The 18,582-nt window shown below is 36.7% G+C and overlaps 1 protein-coding gene across 1 annotated transcript in view; it reads left to right on the top strand.

The window, feature by feature from the left end:
- RIT2 (Ras like without CAAX 2) overlaps positions 1 to 18,582 on the top strand; it is a 176,925-nt gene that overhangs the window by 61,471 nt on the left and 96,872 nt on the right. Inside the window, exon 3 of the mRNA XM_014894850.2 lies at positions 11,192 to 11,265. Within this exon, the coding sequence (XP_014750336.1) occupies positions 11,192 to 11,265 (74 nt within the window). The remainder of the gene's footprint in view (positions 1 to 11,191; positions 11,266 to 18,582) is intronic.

Below are 18,582 nucleotides of genomic sequence, written 5' to 3'. Positions count from 1 at the left end.
CTGTGATTCTGTGATTCTATTTCTCCACCATCTCTGCTCAACAAGTGTTTACCATGGCTGGAAGACGACAGAAAAGTGTTTACCCTGTGTGCTGTCATGAGAGATCTATGCTTGCCTCATGTTCACATGCAAAAAAAACCCACCAATACCCCTTAGCTGCTAATGCTTAATATTTATTATTTTTCATACTCCATTGACTTTCTTTGTGTTAGAAGTAAAATATATTCCTGCCTTGGCCATCTTCTCTTCACTGAATAAAGGGTCAATGGAGGATCAAAGTATGTTATATTACCTTTCTATTTCTTCCAGGAAACTGAGATTAATTGTGTATCTGCTCAATACAAAGAGAAGAAAAATAACAAAAATCTGTATAAAAGTGTGACCTTATGGTTGCTCTTCTAAAGCACTGATTAGTTAGATTAAAACTGAGGAAGGAAGACAAAAGCCTTTTCTTATGAATGTGACAATATAAAAGCATTTCTGTGGTATATTCTTATAATAAAAGTAATAGTAAGAATAATTATAATAATGAAACATTTTTATTAAAATTATTTTATAATTCTGCTATATGCTGAATGTAGAAAGAGTCAGCCTGGAATAGCGACCATTATTAAACTTTTTTGTTTCTGTTCTACACAAGAGATTTTTTTTTTCCTTCATGCCAGCCTTGTACAGGGCAGAAGACCTCCAATTCAGCAATGAGTGGTTTTGGTTTGACTCCATCGAAAACTTTCTCTTCCCCCTGTTTTGATCCACCAAGTCTCTGACTGATCCATCTATTAGTTTGAAGCAGAAAAAGACCTTAAATGGCTCTTCTGCTGACAGAAGAGAATATCCTCAGAGCTGAGCTCTTCAGTCCTTCTTTCAGGCCTACAGTTAGACCCTAATATTAATCCAAAAAGGAAAATTAGGGCAATATCTCTTTCTTAGGTTTTTCTCTGCTCTCATGTAGTAGAGTTTCACTGGCACAATTTCATTGTGTTGAGCCCCTCATTAGAGCTGTGGAATTCAGGTCTGAACCTTTAGATCCTGACTGATTTTGGCTGTAAGCAAGATCTGCATCTGGATGATGACATCAAAAGCAGGAGAGTTTATATGTTCACCCAGAACTGGTATCCACAGTGAAGTCACATACATATTGTAGTTTCTAACTAGCAATGTAAGTATGCAAAGTGACAGAGCATGATTATCTCACCCTAACATCTGCATCTCATTTTAGTGAGATGAATAATTGTCCCAAATGTAAAATACAATGAAGAAAGCCTGGGTTCCTGGGGCTAAAGTGGAGTGGAGTGTCATGTTATGTGGCAGCTGAGGGTGTCCAATGTCCTGGGAATTATATGGCTCGAGATGGAGTGAACACCAAACTCACTCTGTAGCCTCAGCCCAGAGGTTCTGCCCTGGGTGTCACAACCCCCATTCAGTAATTGTTATTACCATTAGGGCCATGAACTTAGAAGAACCTGATTTGCAGCCCAAGAATAAGGAAAACTTGTTTACCTATATCCTGAATATTGTGATTAGCAAAATTACTCCATAAATGACTTTTGAAATTGAAAGAGACACCTGTGCCATGGATTCCTAGAGGCGGCTGATTTATCACGCTCAATCCAAAATTCTTCATCCCAGGACAAATGTTTCCATTAACCTTTCTTTCATGGAAGCCAGCATCCATCTACACCTTACTAAATCCAAGGCACCATCCATGCTAATAACCATGCAGATGTAGCCAACTCGCTAATTACTTCCCCTGAAATGACAAGAAGTGAATTCGTAGCTGTCAGATCCTCCCACCCAGCAACACAAGCACAGACTTGAAAGAGTGGTGAAATTGCTACCTTCTATTCTTGTTCCCCAAGATAAGGGTACTTGGACTCCTGTTAATTATCATGTTTTGATTAAACAGAAGTACTTTGTTCACTTTGTTCATGTACACCTTTAAATGAAATGAAACTTTTCTGGTAGCAGAGAAAGTAATGATATGCTTTTGTTAAATATTAGCAGCATTATCTACATTGCAAGCAGTTCCTAACAGCAAGTGTAATGCTTTGCCTGAGTTGTCTTTAACCTTAAGTTGCAAAATTGTTAACTTTTGAAGAGAAATTGCAATTTCTCTGCGAGAGCTAGTTCTGAGAAAAATAGCTTTATTCACTTGGGTGGGGGACATTAACAAGTAAAATTTAGGCTATTTGGAAGGCAACACTGCGAGTTCTGAAGAAGAGCTGAAAAAGTTTTCTGGGCAACAAACTTTGCCCTATACAATAATACCAATTTAGTCACATATGTGTATATTTGCAGATTACAATAATAAATGGTGGCTTTGTTGATGACAGCATTGTCATTGTTACTGAAAGCTGCTTCACCAGACCAAATTATTCAGATTGATTGTGTCAGTCTTTCATTTAAGTCCATGTGTATCCCAGCAGAAAGTTATCATTTAAAGGAGGTGACTCAACCCAGAAGAATTCTATGTTTCACGATATGTTGTCATGAAAGAATGGAATGAGCTTCTCCATCCATGTGTTTGGGGAAATGAAGGAAGAGGGTTGCATTGTTTTCTAGATTTCACCTTGGTTATATAAAATGTAAAATAATTTAATCTCTATCAGAACTTGTAACCACTCTGTAACCTTGTGAAAAACCATACTGCTTTAATTAATTTTATTCTGGAGGGGGAAATGCGTATCTGCAACTAGAAAATAGAATGTTGCAAACATTAGAAAATTAATATATAATATAGTATTATAAAAATACCTCATATTTCTGTAGAAGGAGATATTTGAATTTGTTCTTAATTTTCAATCTCCTGATGGTCTTAACATTTTTTTTTTTTTCACGAGTGGATAAACACACATATACTGTCATGCTCATATATCCTGGCATAATTTATAAACTTTGGGCACTGATGACAGAGGTCTGAGTGGGTGCCAGTCAGGACCAGACAAGGTAGCAATGAGTTTGCCTTGCTGGCTAACAAGGTTTTATATTTTTACCTCCTTTGTCTGAAAATAGCTGTTTTACCTTGAATTTTCTATTGTACGTTGTTCTTTGCATCCTTGTTGATTACTCCACATAGAAGAAAATCTCTCCCATGCAAAACTATTCAACACAACCATTCTTAATTTTAGTTCTTGAAAGCTGCGCAGGCCATTGCCTCCTTTTTCCAGCTGATTTGTTAATAAGCTTCATGATCATGAGAACCCAAAGGAAGAAGAGAAACTAAATTTAACTGGCTCAAAGTTCAATTCCCTTAGATTTCTGATCACACAAAACATTTTAGAGCACATATGATGCTGTTTGGTGGGTTTTCTTTTTTTTTTTTTTTTTTTAACTTATTTACCATAGACTACGTGAAATTAAGCTGCTCTTGCTTCCAGTGCTTTTCAGCAAAGAATGAAAGGGCACCACAGTAATGAAACAGCAAGCTGATATTCAAGAAGAGTCTCTTGCACACATCTACAGGGAAAAACTGAAAAAAAAAAAAAAAAAAAAAAAAGGATGGAGTATGCACTGGATAACCCATTTCCCAATTTTAACGGCACTGGGTGCATTTCAGGTCACCAAGAAAGCTGGCATGTACTTACCCAAAGCTGGAAATCAATCAGGCTGCTTCAGCAGCTCAGTGTTATCAGTCCTGCCCTGCAGAGCACAGATCTGAAACATTAGGCAGCCCAACAAGAGGGAGAAAGTTAATTTGAGAGCAGCTGTTTTAAGACAGATACATAATGGCATTAGGAGAGGAGCACTGTGGTGAGGTGAGAGCTGAACAGAAATGCCCATTAGGCTGAGGAAGCTTTTAGGTGAATTATTGGAAACAGATGCAGCCAAAGCCTGGGGAAAAGGAGTCAGACAAGAGTATGATGAAGGTGGCTGTTAAAAACTACTAATAATGAATAGTCAGGCTGAGTGGGACTTACCGGGCCGAAATTGAAGTTTTTATTCTCCTACAACGATTCTGGATGTTCAACAGGTTGCTCGGGGGGTTTTGAACTCTTCATCCTTGGAAATGTTCAAGGGCAGGCTGGGCAGGGCTTTGAGCAAGTTTAGCCAGGTGGAAGGTGACTTTCCCTTGGCATGGGAGCTGGAATGAGATTCTTCTAGGTCCTTCCAGTTCAAACAATTCTATGATTCTATGCACCGTGCCCCTCTAAGCTTTTAGACACAACTTTTCACTGATTAGGATTAAATGCAGAGATTTGTTTGAAGGTCTGGATATAATCTAGTTGTGCTTCTGCTTTCCATTGCAGATATTAGCAGTTCTTATATAAGGAGGACAAAAGTCGTTCTGGTATTTTGTTTTCAAACATAGATAATAGAATCATTACATTTTTTGTTTATTTGTTTGTAATTATTTTTATTTGCATCTTCATTCCTTGAAATTATAAATTATTTTATGAGCTTCAGAATCACAGAATAATTTTCATTGGAAGGGATTTCAAATATCGTTTATTCCAACTCTGCTGCCATGGGTAGGGACACCTTTGACTGGACTAAGTTTCTCCAAGCCCTGTCCAAGTGAACACTTCCAGGGATGGGGCAGACACAATTAGCCTGGGGAACATGAGCCATTGAGAATTCAGAGATAATATTGTCATTGAAGGAACAGAAACCTCTAAAACTGAACACAGCAGTTAGTTAAAATCATGTCATGACACTGAACAAAGGCTAAGTAAAGGAAACATTGAGTTGTCAATTGAAACTAGGGAGAGATGGAATCTACAACAGTAATATGCATTTGAATTTAGCAAGGCATTTGCAAACATTACAGAATATTTTCTGAAAACATATGTGGCCAAAACCTTGGTTCTGTATCTTATCTATAAATATGTTTAAGGCAATTTGAATACTAAAATGAAAACAGAGAGACAGAGATTTCTGTATTTATTATCAAGCAATTGAATGTGTAATGAATAAATGAATGAATTCCTTATATGATAAACACTTAACATGAATAATGCTTTTTTATTCCTCAGATTATTTTAATTTTCCCAAGGCCTACACTAAAGGTTTTTTATAGGCTAGCAGAGAAGTAATATCTACATTAAATGCTGCATTACTTACCTACATCTCCTTTATAGAAACAGCTGAGGGGTTCCAAATGTGCGGTTACTGAAGGAAGTGTTTCTAGCTGTGGATTTAGAAAGGCAGAGGCATTTTTTTTCTCTCTCTTCTGCAAATCATCATCAAAATTCTTCTGCCTGGAATAATATTGTCTGTTACCATCACTTTGTAGGCTGGTAACAGGCAATGTGTGCTGTTAACAGGAAACTGAGTGAAACCTGAAGGATCTGACAAAGACATGACAAAGCTAAACAAATGACAAGTGGCAAATACAACTCAATGCTGAGAAACAAAAAACTCCAGCATCACTGGGAAGAAAAATATGAAGTATTCCTAATTGCAGATAGAATCACAGAAACACAGAATAAGCTGAGCTGGGAGGGACCCATAAAGATGAAGTTGGCTCAAATCCCACTCTTGGCCTTATACAGGGCATCCCCAAGAATCACACCACACAGAATGATGCAACAGAGCTGGAACTGGAATATTTAAATATCTTAGCTAATACCCTGGTACTAATATCCCTACTTGCATTATTTTAAAGGATATTGCTATATACACGAGTATTTACAAAATACAAGGCAATCAAATCTGTCAGTCCTGCTCCTCTAAACCACCCATTGCTTATCATGTGTGCAGAGCTTATAGGAAGGCAACCTCTGTGACTTGGTGTCCTTGTCTGCAAAATGCTGATAGCAACGCTCACTCAAATTGTAAAACACTCATAGTCCAGGAAAATAATTATATGCTAAGGGAGGTTTTAATAGCAATGTATTTTGATGGGTAATTCCTATGACATGCATATTCTTATCTCAAAGAGGAGGGGTTTATGTGTAGTATTTGGTACAGTGGTTTATGTCTCTGTTCATTCAGTCTTTTAATTTAAAAATTCCTTGCTGTAAATAGAAACAGCACCCTTACAGCCAAAGACTCATGCCCATCCTACATTCAGGAGCATTGCTAAATTAAAATGCATTTGTGACAGATAATCTAAGCACGCCAAGAGCTGTGTCTCCTGCTGTTGCTTTGGCACACAGGGAGAACAACAAGAGGCAGAATTCCAGGTGTGGCTGACTGAACTTGGATTCCTTCTCTTGGCTTGACACCTTCTCAGTGAAATAAAATATCTTTTGCCTCACCTATCTGATAATTTTTGAATGCAATTTTGAATCTGATATTTTTTAACTGTTGCTGGTATTGTACAAGACAGAGAAGAAGAGAGATTTTATTTAATAGGTATAGAAGCAGAATTAACAAATGGAAAAAAGAAGCATCTGATCTATATCTCAGGGACTGGAATATGTCTGTAATGCAGATGAAAAACCCATTATAACTGCCCTTTAAATTGCACATCATTCAAATCTCTTTGTTGTGAAGCAGTTACCTGCTCATAACTAAAAGAGTACTTTGATATATTTTTTAAGAATTGAGCTTCTCTAAGATAACTGATCATAACACAACCTTGCATTAATTACTGTATTTCTGTCTCCAGAATTATGTCCTATAAAAAGAACTCTGAAAAAAGATCATGCATTAATTTTACACGCACACACCAACCCCCCAAAAAACAAACAAACTAACAAACAAAAAAAACCTGATAACATAAAACATAAAGAATTTTTCTTTCTTTGCCTAACACTGCAATAAGCAGTTATAAAATGAAAAAAAGAAGTTAAGACAACAAAAACAAAAAAAAACCAAAATAAAAACAAACAAAAAACTAAAACAAAAGAAAACAAAACAAAACAACAACAAACCAAAAACAACAAAAAAAACCCCAAAAACCACAACCAACCAACCAAACCAAACCAATAACAACAACAAAAAAACCAAAACAAAACAAAAACAAAACAAAACAAAACAAAAAAAAAACCAAAAAAACAACCAAACAAAAAACCAAATGAACAAAAAAACCCAAAAAACAAAACAGCCTTCCAAGAGCCTTTCTTGGTTTAATTTAGATATTCAGTAAAGGAGGAAAGAATTTAAAATTAAAAAGAAATAGGTACCATTCAGAAAACAGTTGGATCTCTATTTGTTTTGCCCCATTCAGAAATACATTAAACAGTCAGTATTCATTGAAGCCATATAATATCATCCTCTGAGAAGAATTTTGTATCTATCTTAATTTTTATTTTTAATCTTTGTAGGAAATAAGATTCTAACAAAAGCAACATTATATGTAGGAAAAATAAAAAATAAATTATCTTTAACTGTGCAGTTCATATATATCCATGGATTGTTCACTTTACAAGGATGTGGGTGTTTTGTTTTATTTTCTCTTTGGTACCCTAAAAAGTGTTTATTCTTACAGTCAGTGTTTGAAACACAATTAGCAATATCAGTAAACTCCATCCACAGTTTTTTTTCATGTAATAATCTACTCTTCTACAGAATTTTGCCCAAACCAAAAAGCTGGGCCTTTACAATTAATCTCATAGAAAAAGACTTATCCTGAGCTTAATATGAACAATATAGTTGTAATCTGATTTATTGTCTGATGTCTTATTAACATTCATGTCTATTTTGTATGTTCTTTTAATGTTTTACTGAAATAGCAGATGGATTTTGACCTTTTGTTAAATACCACTCCTTAGAGTTGTAGGGTGTTAAGTATAGATACACGTGGTGTAGCAGCCCCCAAATTAGCTTTAAAGGGAGCATTATATTCACATTATAAATTAATTAGGTGAAAGAAAGTGTGGTGTACTCAAACATTGCTAGTAGTGCAGCTACACCAGATACCATTTGTAATGCAGAAAATTTTTAAAGGGAGGATATTAGAGTGTGAGTTTATTAGGGTTCCTGATGAAGGTTTTTCCCCCTTTGTTTCATATACATTTAGATGCTGTTTCAGAGGAACATCTTTGCCTCTGTTCTTTTCTCTCCACTTGTTAGCAGCTTGTTCCTGCTCTTTACAGCAAGGTCTCAGAACTTCCCTTACCATGATTTTAAATTGTACCATGATGCCTGGACTTAAAAAACCAGCCACACAGTAGTTCCTTCTGAAATCCTTTGGGAAATGTGTATAAATACCAGGATTTCTGCTTAACCTCATAGCTACCAATGAGACAAAAATATGGGTTCAAGATATGGATTTATCCAACTCTTGATTACTAGGAAGTGGTTTCTTTCCAGGTTAATGCCTCTGCCTCAGAGTTTGAATAAAATAAAGATGTTTGCCCATGTAATAGACAGAGAAGAGAATTATACCTCTATTTATATTACTATTACATTACTATTTCTGAGATGAAATCCCAGTTTAAAAGTATTGATTGTAGAGCAGAACTAAGTGGTACAGCTCTTCCTCTTGGTCTTTGTGACATGATATGGGAAACATGCATTTCAATTTATGCATCTTGCTTCTGCCTGCTGCCTTGCAAGGAATGAAATGCCCAGGAGATCCACAGGGAAATGGAAAGGCAGTGCCCCTCAAGAGAGTGACTGTGTTGGAGCATTAAGAAGGTGATAGCTCATGGGTGGGTGCTATGATTTATTCTCTGGTGCAAGGGTGTGTTGGCTCAAGACTGATTTCTTTGGCGAGTGTGCACTTTAGGACTTCCTCTTATGTGTGTACCTGAAGAAAATTACGGGTAAAAACTCCTGTTTTCCATCTACATGCAGGTTGAAAATACCCCTGCTTATCACACCTCAGCTGAGCACAGTTTTTAGGCTCCTCTTTATTATCTGTACTATCCTGCTTTTTGAACACAGGCAGAGAGAATGTTACAAAGGAAACTCCTATCTCCTTCCTGTTTCATCTCTACATTCCTTGGGGCAAAAGCAAATCTTACATGTGAAAAGCATCTGCCTAGACAACCATTTACATTCATGCAGTTGGTCAAAGCATAACAAAACATCTTCCTCTACCACCAGCTGAAGACATCAGCATACATCAACAGTGAAAATGGGACAGTGATTCTAACACTCTTTTGTGAAATGTTTCAAGGTCAGTAGATAGGGAAGGAGAATAAATGAAAATGACAAAATATCTTTATGCATTCAGTGTTATGTTTGCAAAGTAAAAAATATTACAAAGATATTCTGGCTCCAGCTTTTAAGAGTGGAAACTTTACTGATGACAGTGACATTATATCAGGGTATACCTGGAGTAGCTCAGCAGGGTAGATATTACATTTACTTACTGAAAGCTTATATTCAGAGGCCAATGGGTCTTTTAGTTATAACTAACTCTGAATTTGTAAGTCCTTTCCTTGGAAAAAAACAGAAGATAGGATTTATCTAGCTTCGTTTTTATCCAAGAAAAATTTAAGTAGGAAAATTTTTCACCACATAAACTGTTTTAAAACTTCTGTATAAGGATTCATATTGGTCTAAGTGAAAAGGGAAGTAGGACTACTGGCTTTAGAGAATCCAGCTGCAGAGCCAAGAATGAAACCTAAATTTATGGAAGTCATATGATAAATATGTACACAGTAATGTAATGCAAATGGACACCCACCTGCATGGAAGTAGATTAATAATACTTGATAGTATCAATAGAATTCATGTGAAGGAAATGTCATATATGATTTTTCATATTTGACCATTTTACTTTAAATATTTGGTTAACAAAAACGAAGAAAAAAATAAAAAGGAAAAAAAATCAACTGCAGGTAGACCACATTGTCATACAACAATAAATTACTTAAACTGCAGGTAGTCCAAATCCCTTTACATGGTCCCTCTTTGCCATACAGTTTCTTATTCAGCAATCCCTAAAAAAAGATCTATTAACCAAAACATATGGTGGTTGGAGTGTTCTGGTTTTCTCAGCAAGGTAATATAATATACATTTAATTAAGCCTCTGGGCCATCTTAATATCAATGGGATTAGGTATTTGTTTAAAGAAAGTCATGTGCCTATTTGCTAAATTGAAGCCTAAAATAAAGAGGAAAATATATGATGTGACTGTCATAAAAGACAGCAATCTTTTGGCTGTACAGGAGGGGTCTGAGTTAAAGTTATACAGATTTGTATCCAAATGATTTAGGTTTTTTTCCTTCTGCTGGTAGAAATCAGATTTTTCCACGCTTTTATAAAGTGTTATGGTGGAAAATATATTATTATGGCACAAACTGGAACATCCCAAGAATTCCAACAACCTGCCGTATAATCCCATATTATAATCTCAATATTTCAGCAGTGATTGAGAGCCTGTTGCTGAGGGTCTCTGCCAGGACTGACTCTCAGGACAGCCCAGCCACAGGCTCACAGTGGTTAACAACATTTCTCAGCTACAACAAATGCACTTGTCTTGTCTTCACGCCTCAGTGCACTTCCAGAGCACAGTGTCAGTCACAAAAACCACTCAGGCTGCTCTGCATGATTGTTCAATTAAAGAGCACAGATAATTTCCAAGACTATTTCAAGTATAAACACGGGCCAGTATCTACACGCTTTTTAATCTTACAAAGACAATACAAATGTTGAGAGGGGAATTAAATTGAAATGTGAGGAAAACAGCATGTGCAAATAGTAGTTCACCTTTTCTTTGTTTTTATTCTTCTAAATTTAGTTGACAAAATCATGAGGTAAGGGAAGGGTCCACAAAGAAGAGTTTCTCCTCCTCTGCCTGCATCTATGATAAGTGTGAGGACACAGATTACAGAATTTACTTTTAAGAAGCTTATTCTCAGTCTTTCTGGATATACACAGAAGTTTATATAATTTCTCTGACATACCTGAGATAGGACCCTGCTCAGACATAGGGAATCTATTCCAAAAATGTAGATAATCTTTAAATTGAAAATATTTGCTAAAAAAACCTCTTTGAATATGTCATTGTGGTAAGTAAATAAGAACTCTGTTGCACTGCACCAGCATAACACCTCAGAATCTTTATGACCAAAGTAACACCTGGGGTCTGTGTTTAGAGAAAGGCAAATATTTCCCTTTTAAAGACAGGAAAATTTAATTTTTGTATATTGACCTAATGTGATAGAAGTGACTCTCTTTTGCTAATACATTGTAGAGATGATAGGATTTCAGAAAGGGACTTTTGAAATAAAGCAATGTTAGGTCAGATGGGAGAGCTTTTGAAAAGCCTACTCCAAATTAGCAAAGCCATTTCATTTTCAATTCTTTGAGCCACTCGTATGCTGAAGCAAACTGCACTGTGTTTTTCAGAGGATGCCTATAAAACTCAAGTCAGAATTGATGATGAGCCAGCCTATTTGGACATTCTAGACACTGCTGGACAGGTGAGTAATTTTCCAATGTGGGCCATTCAATCTGAGATGAATTCAAAGATTTTAACCTCAGAGACATGGGTCACAGTGCTGAAAACAAAGTTCCTTATTCAAACATAAAAGAAGCAGTAGCAGAATAACATAGAGGAATTAACAAAGGGGAAGATTAAAGGAGTGCTGCAGTATAGAACAGTATAACTTCCAAATCTCATCAGAGGAGACAGGCACGCTGAAATGAGCAATAGATAAAAAGATGTTTGGTTTTTTTCTCTTGTATGCAGGAACATCTATCACAATAATGAAATGAATAAATTCTCTGTTGATTGTCTTATGTCTTTCTCATTTCTCTTTTTCTATATGTATTACAAGAATTTTCTGGTCTACTTGTAGACTAAATATTTTGTTACATTTTGTCTTCTCTCTGCATTATATCTAAATATCAAATGCTCACCCATAAAAAAAAAAAAATCTTAATGCCAAAAGTGACACACAGTGTTACAAATGCAGGTTTCCCAGAGAAGCTGTGGCTGTCCAATCCCTGGAAGTGTCCAAGGTCAGGTTGGATGGGGCTTGGAGCAACCTGGGATAGTGGAAGGTGTCCCTGCCCATGGAAAGGAGTTGTAATGAAATTAAATTTAAAGTTCCTGCCAACCCAAACCTTCCCCTGATTCTGCCATTTCTATGACAGCCTGTCTGCTGTGTGAACATCAGCCAGGGAATAATTTCTTCTACCTGACTCAGTTCATTTCCTTTCCACCTCAAGGTATTTTTACTGTTTAATCAAAGTGCTGCCACTTGCTGATCTTTTCCTCAGGTGTGTCTCAGGGTCTGTTTGAAGGCTTTTGTAGCTTCTCAAGTTTTGTGTGTGTGCACAAGATAACCAACAAGGAATCTAACCCTACTGAAGTAAGCAAATAAATATTTGGAAGCAAAAGACTTGTAACCTTGTTTTCAGCTTCCCAGATGTTTGAATGCACCTAAGCTGGGCACTGCAAATGCAGTGGCAAATGAAATCTGCTGCATCTGCCAGAAATTTAAAGAAAGTTCAGCTGTTGTCAGTCATTTTCACATGTACAATTTTTTCATTATTTTAAAAATTTTAGGAAAATTTTAAATAATATTAAAAGGCTAGAACTAAACCGCATTCTTAATTTATGGGAGGAGGTTCCAATTGCCAAGGTTATGCATTTTTTCAGAACAGGCAGCTGCCAGGTAAGAAAAGAAATCAGGATAATTCAGTTAGTGAAAAGGTGTGAGAACAAGAGTAGAAAAAAGCTAGAGTTTTATCTCTAAGTTTTATCTCTATTAGGAAGCAAAACATCTACAATATTAGAGGTCCATGGCATGTAGTGAATCTTGGTGTAGATATTTCACAGAATCATAGACTTTTGAAGGTTGGAAAATATCTTTGAGATCATTGAGTCCAGCCATTAACCCAAAACTTCCAAGCCCACCAATAAACCATGTCTCCAAGTACCACATTTTTTAAGACAAGACACACATTTTTTAAATCCCTTAGGGGATGGTCATTCCACCACTGCCCAGACATCCTGGGCCAGGGCTTGATAATAATTTCAGAAAATAAATTTCTCCTCATGTCCAATCTAAACCTCCCCTGTTGCCTCATCATTTCCTTTTTTGTAGCAAGCCTATGGCAGAAGCACCACACTCAGGAGATTTATCATCCCAGGGCATTTTACAGCCTGGGCATAGCTATTTTACTTCTGTTGAAATGTTGAGATGAACCAACCAAGTTGATTTGATATGAGCAAATCTCTGGTTTAAATTCTTCTGTTGTTCCAGTGTGGATTGCCCTCACCAAAACACGTCTCCAGTGTAACTAGGAAGCTCTTCCCACTTTCCCTCCCCACAATTTTTCAGGAGCTGTCCGTTCTAAGTGTCCTGGATTTAGCTGCTTGTCTTTGCAGATGCCTCTGGATTTGTTGCCTCTCTTATCTTCACTACACAGCTCCAGAATAAATCAAGACCTAATCCAACTCCCATTGAAGTCAGTAGCTGAAATAGGCTCTTTCTTCACAGAGGACTTAATGGTGCTCTCACTGAAGCTCACACAAATTCTGCTCTGACTTTGGTGACTCAGGGTAAAAATCCAAAGCACCCATTTGTGCTGCTGCTCATGTGTGCCTTGATGGTACCTGGTTGTTTTTATTCCCCTGGGTTTTATGTCAAATTGGAGATGGCACAGAGATAGCTTCTAAATCAGGCAGTGTAAAACTAATTTGCCTGGGTGTCCTCACCATCATAAATACTTCATCATCAACTTTGAATAATGACTTTAATCACTTCAGGAGATCAAGGAGCTAAAATTGGGAAACAAGAAGTCGATAGAGAAACTGAATGAATTTAACATATTTTGTTGTGCTGGAGGATGTGTTTCAACAAATATGTTTCTCTTTTCCCTTCTGTACCTATGGACTAATTAAGAATTTCAACACTGACCGAACTGACTACTAATAAATAACACAGTTTTTAATTGTCAAATCTAGACTTTAAAATCCACATGTGATTTTATACCTGACATTGCATAAAAATCTTCAAAAATTTAACTGGTAGGTCCAATCTGAAACCCTTAAAACATAAATGGTGCTTCAAAAATACATTTATGTTCTCAACTTTCTGAAGTTAAAAAAAAAGAAAAACAAACAAACAAACAAAAACCAAAACAAACAAACAAACAAAAACAAACAAAAAAAAAACAAAAACAAAAAACCAAACCAACAACAACAAAAAAATTCAAACAATGCAAAAAACAGAAACATTAACAAACTCACTCATCTAATTACTGATTTTTCTCTTATATATGTACATTGACACTATAACATAGACCAATTGCTCATCTCAGGAAGTAAACTGATGTTCTATGGATTCTGAATACATATTTTCTGCACCATTGTTTGTCCTTTTGTGCTCTTCCAATACTGCTTTTCCACCAAAGGCACAACAAGAGGCATTTTCTTCAAGAATGTAAGGGCTGGTGCAAGCAGTTTTGCTTCACTGAACTCACTACACCTGCTTTTCACCACCCTCTACACCTGCCTGTTGGGCAGCCTGTGTTTTCTCATCCCAATCAGCTTCAGACAGAATATGTTTGCCTCAGAGAGTTTCCAGAGCAGGTATTGATGTAGCTCCTGGTAGCTGGATTGTCATAAACAGACCAAACCTGAGCTATTCCTACCAAAAAAGCTTGTAAATGTGGTGTGCTGCAAGGGAATGAACAAAAAATTGATGCTGGCAGTATTTTCCAGTGCCACAATCGAATGCAGAAGAAGCTGTCAGTACTTCCTTTGGTTAGCTATCAATGATGCCTTTGGCTCTTTAACTAGAAGTATTATTCTCAATCCAAAACTTTTATTTTTGCATCTACATTTCAATTAAAAACAAAAAAAAAATAAAGAAGCAAATAAAGCCAAACACATTAAATGTGAGATTGAGATCATATTTATAAAAATGAGGAAGTTTATTTTTTAGCTTTTAACTCCCATGGCTAGCTGCAATCTGGCATGTGGAGTGCATAGGACAAACTTGATGGAAATCTGCAAATGCAAATTAGTATCCATAAAGATAGCATGAACTTCCTTGTTTACTCATATGGGACATTTTTTTAGTAACTTTCCCTTAAAATTCACCCATGTCCATTGAGTTTGGAAGCAGTGCTAGGGGAGGTAATTCTGGGGTTTCCCTTTTCTTAACCAACGCGCCATAAAAATAATCTGCTTTTACATACATTTAATCCAAATTGACACAAAATCTTTGATTTCCAGCAAACTTACAGGTGCAAGCAAAAGGACATTCAGCCCTCCAGCGCTTTATTCTGCATTCAGTTCCCTCACAATTATTCTCAGAGAGTGACAACCCCCAACTGCTCCAACCGAGCACAAAAAGCCTCCACACAGAGTTATAGAAACCTTCTGTTCGCTCATTTACGCTTTCTCACCCTCTCTTCTAGCTTAAAAATATGTTGCTACTTCTGGAGCCCAGAAGTATGCTCCGCATGGAGCACGCACAGCAGTTATCTCTCCTGCTGTATTTATAAACTGTTGACTGACACAGGAGCTTTTATTCTTGCCACAGCTTTCCCCCTGTATGACACATTACCCCAATCTCCCTGCATAGACCTCAGGCCGAACACCAAAAGAGCAGCAGAGTTCCCTTCACTGAAAAACAACCTGATCTGATATGTAAAAGAGGCAAAAATTGTTCTCAGATACAAAGCAGGCGAGTATGTGGAAAAATGGGTTTCAGTACCTGTCAGCGAGGCAGTACATTCTGAGATTATTGCACCAATTTTTGTTTGCTAAAACGTGAGCTTTTTATGATAAACTTAGTGCACCAGTATATTTCCCAGGTGTGAGTCAGAGACTTGAAAAATTGGCCCTAAAATGTGATGGCATGCCATTTCAGGGAGATTTTCCTTTGTCTGGAGTTGTGTGCACATGAATTCATTTCCAGGCAGACACTTTTCAACCTGACAACAACAGTGCGCTCTGTACTGAAATCCATCTCTCAAATTGCTAGCAAATCACAGGACATGTTTATCCTGCCAACCTGCAGGACTATGATTCTTACCCCCTGCTTCAAGCTTTGAAGAGGAACCATATTAGTCCCAAGAGCCCTTCAGATAAACACACTTTCTCAGACTAAACGCTATAGTCCGATGATTCACTCAGGCTGTTATCTGAGACCCTTCTGCTTATTATCTAAACATGCTGCTCTAATCCTGAATCAATGGAAGTGAAATCTCAAAGTACACTAGTGCAGCTTATCTCAAGGAAATGTAAAATGCCTTTTTGGCAGTAATTATGTCTTAATGGGCCTTTACAGCGTGTTCTTATAAGGGGAAAATAATTTTATTGCACTTTCTGCTAGGTACTGTAGTGCATAAATGAAATCCACTTTATTTTTCAAGCATAGGGATATTGAAGTAAGTAGCAACTATTAACACAGTGTATTAGGTGAGAAGAGCATTAGATCTATTTCCTTTTTATGTTGTTCCATAGACTGTTGAAAACATACTTAGAAAGTCAAATCATAACACTGAAAATTTCCTAGGATCTCAAGACAAGTTGTTCTGTACTTTCTGGGAAGAACTAAAATCTCTCTCTCCCTTGACCTAGTCATTTTATTTGCCAATGGACAGATTGTGGAGAAACACTTATTTGGCACAGATACAGAGTGGAAAAAACAGTTGCAGTAAATCACAGATGAAATTGCCGACCTGACACCAATTTCCTTCAGATCATTGGCAAATTATTCCTTGACTTCAGTAGGAAAAGATCTAGGCATATGCTGATAAAAAGGAGTATATTTCCAAAGGAAGAACAGGCAACTGGCAGCCAAGATTCCCAACTTCCTTTCTCATCCCTGCCCATGAGTGAATCATGATGCAATAAAGGGTGGATCAGTTTGTATTTCTAGGCCTGCATTTATCTTCCTGTCAAACAGGTGCAATAAAACGTTGCAGGGAACAAGCATTTAGGGTGAACATCAGCATTTATTGAGTCTGACAAAACTGATTTCCTGCCCAGTGCTACCATTCCTTTTCAGCAAAGTCAGTGGTAGTGGTTCCATACTGCAGGTGGTGGAAAACTTTTCAGTGTTTGCTGTTCGCTTTCAACAAAGTCTTTTTCTTTTGGTTCGCTTTTCTAGCTTGAAATGCTTTCCCTCTTACTGTTCTTCATCTTTCTGTAACTGGCAACTTCTAAAACCAGATAAATACACAGTGATGCTGCTGAAAGGTTTATGGATTTGGGTTTTTTTTCCTTTTTTTTTTTTCTCTTTTTAATAAAATGATAACATGTAAGAGAAGAGACTCTATTATTGCAATTTTTGATTAAAACAACAAAATATTTTTTTCTTCTTTGCAAGCCTTTCTTTGTAGTATTTCCTTGTAGGTTTTTGGTTTTGTTATTGTTGTTGTTGTGGTGGGGTTTTACATTATTTTATTTAATTTGGCTTTGATGTGGTTTTGGTTGAATGGTTGGTTTTGTTCTGGTGTACATTGTATGGAAAACATCTCTATAAATACATTCCATATGAGTAACCTTCATCCAGATCCTCCACAAGATTATGATAATGTAAATTTTCCTTCTCTACCATCACTGGCAAATATTTTGCACCTTTTCTTTACACCAGTGAATGGTACTTAAATACTTTGAAGTTCCAGCCGACATTGCACACACTCTAAGTGTGTCCTGATTCATATATATATATGTGGCTGTCCTAGATAATCTCACTAGGAATTCCATTTTGCAGAGGTTTGCTATCAAAAGCTACTTGCTACCAAGCAGCTGTACATAAACCAGGGACACCAGTGTGCAGAAAACTGTATTCTACCTCTATCAGTTTTCACAAAGCTCACATCATAATGATATTTCCAGGACTAAAAAAATTGGCTTGAATGCAGAGAAAACAAGCACATATTACAGCACCACATGGTGCCCATTTCCCCTCACCAAATGACCAAGAAAAGGTTCTTTTGCAGAGCAGGGCTTTAATGCTTCTCAGGAAAAGTAGGTTGCCCCCCAAAAATGAGGTTTTCAAAATTAAGTGTCTTTTATGCCACTCTGAAGCTTTGAATGGTGGTGTCCAGATGAAGAGAACAAAAGCTAAAAGCTACACAGTGTTATCTGAATCATCCAAACATTTCACTGGCTAAACCACATGAGAAAGACTGCTGGAAAAGGCTTTCTAAAAATGTAATTTTTATTTCCTGCTAGCAGGTGGGGGAATGGAAAAACCTAAAACCAAGTAATATCTTTCAAGCTGGAGTTTCAATAGTTTTGCCCCAGAAACTGGAAGTGAAATTCCATGTTACAAAGCAAACAAACACACAAATACTCCTAACAAACAAACAAATAAACAAAAAAGTAAACTAGCAAATTTTAAATGCCATTGCTTGTTACCTTTATAGTCTGAGAAATGTTTTTCCATCAATAACATTTCAAACAGGTATTTTTTTCAAAGAAGGATTGAAGAGCAAAGTATGAACGCAATAAAATAATTAGTGAAACTATGAAATATTTTCTTGGGCTTTTTTTTTTTTCCTTTTCTTAACAAGCTTTATTTTTGGATATATATTTTTCTCACTTCCATGGAGGAAAGCTTGCACAGCTTGCATAGATTTTTGTGCCTGTTTTTAATTTGTGCCTATTGGATGAGGAGAATAAATTTTTGTCATGAGTGTTCCATGTAGTTATCAGAGAGGTGGGATGACGTGAGACAAACCATATCAGGGAATTATCTTTTCTTGCAATAAGACAGAAAAACTCAAAAGCTTAGCAGTGGCCACGTTGACCATACCTGGGACAG

The sequence above is a fragment of the Sturnus vulgaris genome, chromosome Z (assembly GCF_052056855.1).
Source record: "Sturnus vulgaris isolate bStuVul1 chromosome Z, bStuVul1.hap1, whole genome shotgun sequence".
NCBI classification, from domain to species: domain Eukaryota; kingdom Metazoa; phylum Chordata; class Aves; order Passeriformes; family Sturnidae; genus Sturnus; species Sturnus vulgaris.
This window is presented reverse-complemented; position numbering and strand designations above follow the sequence as displayed.